General features: G+C 46.5%; 1 protein-coding gene across 1 annotated transcript in view; it reads left to right on the top strand.

Annotated features, from left to right (window-relative positions):
• The window catches only part of LOC134462389 (cadherin-22-like), a 107,975-nt gene that overhangs the window by 39,048 nt on the left and 61,427 nt on the right, over positions 1 to 7,500 (top strand). Inside the window, exons 6-7 of the mRNA XM_063215395.1 lie at positions 578 to 840; positions 5,883 to 6,019. Of these exons, the coding sequence (XP_063071465.1) occupies positions 578 to 840; positions 5,883 to 6,019 (400 nt within the window). The remainder of the gene's footprint in view (positions 1 to 577; positions 841 to 5,882; positions 6,020 to 7,500) is intronic.

Genomic DNA, 7,500 nt, shown 5'->3' with positions numbered 1-7,500 from the left:
CTCTACCAAAGGTACTGACTTACTTGTAGTTGCACACACCCAAAGACTTAACAGAGTGAAAAATACAGTGTGAATTCAACACTTTGACTTACTCTGAGAGCAAATTCACTGTGGACTAGAACAGGGATGTCAAACTCAGGCCTACGGGCCAAATCTGGCCTGTGGAGTAATTTTATTCAGCTTGCGAGACAATTTCAAATGAGTATTAGATACAACAGTAATGTGTAGCTTGACAAGACTTGAACATGGAATTTGACGTGCCACAGGATGTGCAGGCACATTTGAACTACCACACTGATGGGAAAGAGTGTGTATGTGCAATTTAACTATGAATATTAAGTGCATATACGCACAATTTCAGTCCATTCTTTAAAATAAATATTGAGTTCGGCCCTCAACTTCGTCCCAGATTTAGATTTTGGCCCTCAGTCAATTTGAGTTTGACACTCATAGACTAGAGGATGATGTCATCATTTCTCTAAATGTTGCATCAACACAGCATTTCTTATTGTGTAAACTATCTAGGCCTACAGTTGAGCACTCTTGCCCTAAGAAACCGTATTTATTCTGTGTTCAGCCGCTGGACTTTGAGACTAAGCAGTTCCACACGGTGATGGTGGAGGCGGTGAACAAGCACGTGGACGAGCGATTCGTGGACCTGGGCACCTTCCAGGACCGGGCCATCGTCAACATCAGCGTGTCGGATGTGGATGAGCCGCCACTCTTCCTCTTCCCCAACGCCTCCTCCAACACCATGGAGGTGCAGGAGGATGCCAGGCTGGGGGCCCTTGTAGGGTTCGTCAACGCCAAGGACCCTGACAAGGACAAAGTCCCAGTTAGGTACGTCAGCACCAACCAACCCAGCACAGCTCTATACTGCCGTACAAAACAAGAACGCAGTAACTCCAATTCCTGGCAAACTGAGAAAAAAAGGCTTTCAAGTTTCCTTTCTGGCTAGACAACGGTTTTGGCAGTAAAGTGGTGGTGACACTTCCATGTAATACTTTTTTAGGATAGAAATGTATGCAAGCACAAAAAAATGAAAAAAACAACATGCATGTGTCTTTTCTCCACCAAAGTTACTGCGTTCTTGGCGTGTATTACTGTGTCTACTCCCAAACCACTGCTTCAATGGAAAGTGCAGTAACTACAAGCGACTTACTGTGTTTTTGGCTTGTAATTCAAACCAAAACATGGCAGTAACTTCCTTTTTTGTTGTTTTTGCACTTTCAAAAAGATTTTTCTCCGAAACGGGACAATGATGGACCACATTTTTTTATACAATACAAAGAAGGTATTTAAAAAGCCAATTTCCGATCTAAACTCAATTTCGACCAGTCATGCAGTTACTGCGTTCTTGTTGTGTACGGCAGTATAGGTATTCTAGTAGCTTCTAGTAGCTTTTCTATTGTTTTTTAATGAAGGTGAGCATATGCCGCGCTGATTATCAGCATGAGGCGGAATGTGGATTTTCTGGCTCTCCGTCCAGGGCGGAATGAGTAGAAACAATCGGAGTGTGCATTCCAATATGCACACTCCCGTCCTCCACTTGTGCTTGTGCCCTCGCCCTGCCTCCTGGCCCAGCCTCCGTGGAGAAAACAATAAAGTTTCCCAGCTGTCAGACTAGCCACAACAACTTTTGGTGGACAGTTTTTCATTCACCATCCCAACTGCAAATGGGAAAATGACATTAGAGTTGTGCTTTTGCAAGATACTGGATTCATTTTCTGTCGTCAGTGACATCTTCATGAGGTCACAAGCAGGCAAGTGAGCAAGGGAGGACGGAAGTCTGCATATTGGAATCCACCCAAGGTCTCCAAACCTAAGGTCTCCTAAATGGGGCGTTCATCTGACATCACATAGATCTAGGAAAAGTATGGGCTTGATTTATCTTACTCTACTAGAATTTTTTTGTTTTTGCTTGCCATATTATTGGGCAGTAAAGCTACAATGTTTCATCTACTGTTTAAGTAGTGCATGCTACATATTTACATTACACTACACTAGATTGGGCCCTTTGCCAGAGATGTCTCATGGTGGTCCATTCTTACTAGGGCTTAGTAATCATGATTTCCAACCAATTAGAAAAGACTAAGTTTAGGACGCCTTATAAAAACTCTCCCCTGACAGCCATTTAAAGGCAAGCATCATTGCAGCGCAAGACAGAAGGGTAACCACTGTGTCTGCGCCTCTGTGGATGGGGAGTTATAGTAATAGCTCCCTGGTGAAGAAAGAAGTGTAGTGTGTGTGTGTGTGTGTGTGTGTGTGTGTGTGTGTGTGTGTGTGTGTGTGTGTGTGTGTGTGTGTGTGTGTGTGTGTGTGTGTGTGTGTGTGTGTGTGTGTGTGTGTGTGTGTGTGTGTGTGTGTGTGTGTGTTTGTGTGTGTGTGTGTGCGTGCGTGTTGGCTTTGTGTGTGTGTTTTCTTGTGTGTGTGTGTGTGTGCTTTCTTGTGTGAGTGTTCCTTCATATCCTGTTTGTCCCATTATGAGGAAATATCCAAAGTAACTGAGCAGGAACCAGGTGTGGACTTGAGGAGTGCGCTCTGGACCTGCCTCAGAGCTCCTCCACCAGAACACAATTACCCACCTGCCATTTTTCTTCCACTGAACACTAACTCTCAACACCGTTCCACTATAGATGCCATAGAGAGGACGGGATATGATTCTTCCTTGCTCTTCGATCTTGCCGGTTTTGCTCTCCAGAAAATATAAAAGCCCTCACCAGCTAATCTAACATCCAACAGTCATTTACCCACCTCATAATCATTTACTTTTTCGGTTTTGTTCTGACGTTCGAGGGAAAGAAGATTAGTTTTTATGTGCTGCTGAAAGTTTCGCAAAGGTGGATCTTACAACAGTGTTCCTCTATATCAACACTTTTTTTGTTGCTTACATTGTTTGACTTAAAAGGAGTGCACCTCTCTTCTTCCGGTGCCTGCTCCTTCTTAGAAGCCTTTTAAGGAATGGTGGGTGGGGGGTGGTGGGATAAGGTTTGGATGGAGATTGGTGTGCGATGTGCGGTGTGGGTGTGGGTGGGGTTGGAGTGGGCAGCACACAAAATCGGGGCTGCACACAGCCTGTGCAAATTACCCCTATTAAAAATGCATGAGGCTGAACCAAAAGTGCTCCAGGTGTAATAGAGTACTGTGCAGCAACTGGCTGGCTGGCTGGCAGGACGGGACGGGAGGGGTGGGGTTGAGGGGTGTGTGTGTGTGGAGGGGGCTGGTGGGCGAGCTGGCTCAACGGTCTGGCTCCATGCCCATGCCCATCGGTACCACTTTAATCATCTCTATTGGACTGAGCTAACCAAGCGAGTCCGTGCCCAGGGCCTCATCCTTCTCCCAAACACCCCCGTACACCCCACCACATACGCACGCACGCACGCACACACGCAGACACGCACGCAGACACGCGCGCAAACACACACACACACACGCACGCACACACACACACACACACACACACACACACACACACACACACACACACACACACACACACACACACACACACACACACACACACACACACACACACACACACACACACACACACACACACACACACACACACAGGCCTCTGCCTCCTCCCGCACACCACACCACTGCTCATACCACACCGCAGCGCTGCCACTCCCCACTGCACCCCTTCCCTCCTAGTCCTCTCCCATCCCCTCGGACTGTGTCACCCAACCCACGCGCAGCACAGCACAGCACAGCACTGGGGCCTGTCACCAAGGGCACCCAGCCCTGAGGAATGAACATGGCACCTGGAAACGGGCCACCCCTATTTTGGACAGGAAATATTTGTTTATGTTTTTGCTGCGGTGCTCAGTCGGTGGACTGAAAAAGAGGGGGTGAAAAAAAATAACAGGCGCGAACCGGCCCACTGAGTTTTTTTTTTCTTTCTTTCATGCGCCATCAAGCAATTTCTTTCTTCATAAAGCCTGGAAATAACACAGATTCATGAGTTTTTGTGACGGAGGACTTTTTCATGAGCCATGCTTTGTGCCATCTCTATAACAGAATACCTCATAAATGCTTAGAGGCTTATTGGATTTTTTTTCTCCCCTCTCTATCTTTCTCTCTTTTGTACACTCCGCCACCACAAATGCATTTATATGCTACAATGTATGTCAGCTTTGCGTGGAGGGATTTAAAGTTAATTCATTAATGGCTAATAAGCAGGCATATTTCTCCATAGAGTCCGTTGATAGGAATCATTAAAACGTGTAAACATTGTTAATTCACCAGTAAACGTGTGCGACTACTGCACTGTCCGACTCAAGTCCCACTTGATATTGCAAATTGTGATGTGCTCGCCTTCTGACAAAATGTGCTAGTAATATATTGCCAGTCTTTTGCGGTGAGATGCAATAAAGTGCAATCATAGGACAATTGAAATCGATAATATCCCTGAATGGCTTTTATTCACCTGGATAACTGTGTTTTACGCAAAGAAGCACAACCTCCAAGATACTCAAACAAAAAGTTACACTCTGAAGATGAAAAGATAGTTTTTTTTCTCTTTGAACGAGGGAGCCTGCACCCAAACTCCCTTGAGCTCACTTCCATCCCTCCCTAGGGCAATATGACATGGCCTTTTATGCAAAAACCCCAAGCTGAACCCCCCATAACCCAGGGTAAAATACAAAGCGATTAATCTCTCGAGTGATTTTGTATTCCAATCATTTTAGAAGACGCATCTGAAACCGTGGAGGCATCTTTCACAGCCCTGTGGGCATCGCAATTGAAATGAGCGTGGGTCTGTGCTGTGCTGTGTGTGTGTGTGTGTGTGTGTGTGTGTGTGTGTGTGTGTGTGTGTGTGTGTGTGTGTGTGTGTGTGTGTGTGTGTGTGTGTGTGTGTGTGTGTGTGCGTGCGTGTGCGTGTGCGTGTGCGTGCGCGTGCGCATGCAGGCACGTGTGTGCGCGTGCTTGCGTGAGCGCTTGCGTGCATGTATGCCAGCGTGTGTGCGTGCATGTATGCCAGCGTGTGTGTGCGCGCGTTTGTACGTGTATGCATGCGTGCATTCGAGCGGTGTGTGGTGAAAACATTGAGTCTGTGTGTGTTCATGAGAGCTTGGGGTAGTGGTGGTAGTGATGGTGGTTGTGAGGCTATAGAAAAGTAAAAGTAAACTATTCACTTCAATTTTGTTGACTCTGTACCCTTCTGAGAGGCGCTTATGCACCATGAGGAGAGTGGAAGTGTACTTCATGGGAGTGCGTTAGCCATACATTATTAATCGGTGTTTCCGAGGCGGCCCTGGGTAGCCACCAGCACTCTCTTCTTCTTGGGGTGCACGACGTGGTGGCATGTTTTCAATATTGGCTAAATGCATAATTATTTCCACAGTCGTTTTCATCGCTCAACTCTCGAACGAATGGGCTCACATCACACCCGTGCCCTTACATGCATGTGCACAAGCAGGCATACGCAATCAGTCAAATGCATAGGCAAGCACACGTGCATGAAGCACATAAGCACAAAACGCATACACATAAGCACAAAAGCACACAGACACACAGTTTGCATGCACGGGCACACACAAGAACACACACACACACACACACACACACACACACACACACACACACACACACACACACACACACACACACACACACACACACACACACACACACACACACACACACACACACACACACACACACACACACACACACACACACACACACACACACACACACACACAGAGAGAGAGACAGAGACAGAGAGGAACATAACATGGTCTGGTGTCTTTTAAGGTCTCTGTGTATGTTTTATTTGAAAAAAAAAAATACAGCTCTGTGCGTTTGGAACTTTTTCTACACAGTGGCAGGCAGCATGCTAACAAGTGTTTTGGCCCACTTTCCCTCACACACAGGTACTCCATAGACCGGAGCACTGACCAGGAGCACATCTTCAACATTGATCCGGTGTCAGGTGCCATCACCCTGGGGAAGATCCTGGACAGGGAGACGGCGGGTTGGCACAACATCACCGTCATGGCAGTGGAAGCAGGTATTTTATTTGCACACTGTCTGTCTCTCCTAAGTCCCCCGCTTTGCTTGGCGGAAAGAAAGAAGGAAAGCCTCTGACAGATCTGTGCTGCCCAGGGATGGACTGGGGAAGAAATTGGGCCCGGACACTTTTGGCAGAAAGGGGCCCCTCATAATTAGTGGCGCTGAACTGACTCACCATTGGGGCCCGCACCCTCGTGGGCCCCTATTTTCAGAAATGTAAAAACAAAACAAAAAATATATATACAGTATATATAATTTTTTTACATTTCTGAAAAAAGGGGCCCACAAGGGCGCGGGGCCCACCGGGAAATGCCCGCTATGTCAGTTGGCCAGTCCAGCCCTGGTGCTGCCCTGAAGCTTCCAAATCACCTCCGCTCCTCACTCAGTTGCATGCCCGCCTCCCCTTTTTGTCAGCAACAGGTTCCTTTGCAGCTGTTATTTACAGTATTTCATTATTTTATTTTTCCCGTGATGTGCATACAACAGTGTGAGACATATGCTACTACGGTGTGAGAGCCTGCATTGCGCTGGTGCTGTATAAACACTGTCATGTCCTGAATAGCAACATTTTCCCATGATCAGGTTCATATGTAGGACAGCTGGAGGGTGTAGTGCCTGGATACAGATGGGCTCGGCCACTGACTAAAATATGTGCAGTGTGTGTGTGTGTGTGTGTGTGTGTGTGTGTGTGTGTGTGTGTGTGCCTGCCTGCCTGCCTGCCTGCCTGCCTGCCTGCCTGCCTGCCTGCCTGCCTGCCTGCGTGCGTGTTTGCGTGCGTGCATGCAAGTTTAGTCAAATGGTACTGCAAGTATACATACATGTGCAGTACGTGGACAGTAAAGCCAAATTGGAGTGAAGTACCTTTATGTAGAGTAGAGTAGAGTAGAGTAGAGTACAAAAGAGTACTTGTATTAACCCTGAGGGAAATTAAGGTGTCTGACAGCTTACATAGATACATAAATCCATAGATGCATTGACAAAGACCTAATACACATAATGGCACATTGCAGTAAAAAATGTAGGACAGTCAGAATTATAAATTTGGATCAGATTGAAAGCGCATGGAAAAGGCTATCCGATGCTCATGTGTACACCAACTGAATTGGGTCCTGTTGCTGTGTGATGGTACAGTGTAATGGTGTTTGGTGAATTCAAGCAAAACTTCATTGTCCCACACTGACCCTGTTTGCATTAGTGTTACTTTACTCTGTGCTTATCAATAGCGTGTGTAGCAGGTGACATAGGCCACCATGCAGCATTATAACACAGACTCCATCCATGCATTCTGCATTTACTATTTTCATTAATAAGTAGGCCGCTTGTTTTGTATTTTGGACTTGTGAATGGCCAAGATGAATAGGCCCATTGATAAAAATGTTCATCTTGTCTGTCATGGGGAAAAGAAGAAGAAAATAAACGAAAAATCTTACTGCCTGCAGGCTCAGTGACCACTGCTTGTGCCATGAAACCCTTGGTGAA

Source organism: Engraulis encrasicolus, chromosome 14, assembly GCF_034702125.1.
Source record: "Engraulis encrasicolus isolate BLACKSEA-1 chromosome 14, IST_EnEncr_1.0, whole genome shotgun sequence".
Classification (NCBI taxonomy): domain Eukaryota; kingdom Metazoa; phylum Chordata; class Actinopteri; order Clupeiformes; family Engraulidae; genus Engraulis; species Engraulis encrasicolus.
The sequence above is the reverse complement of the archived record's forward strand: the minus strand, read 5'-3'. Positions and strand labels throughout refer to the sequence as shown.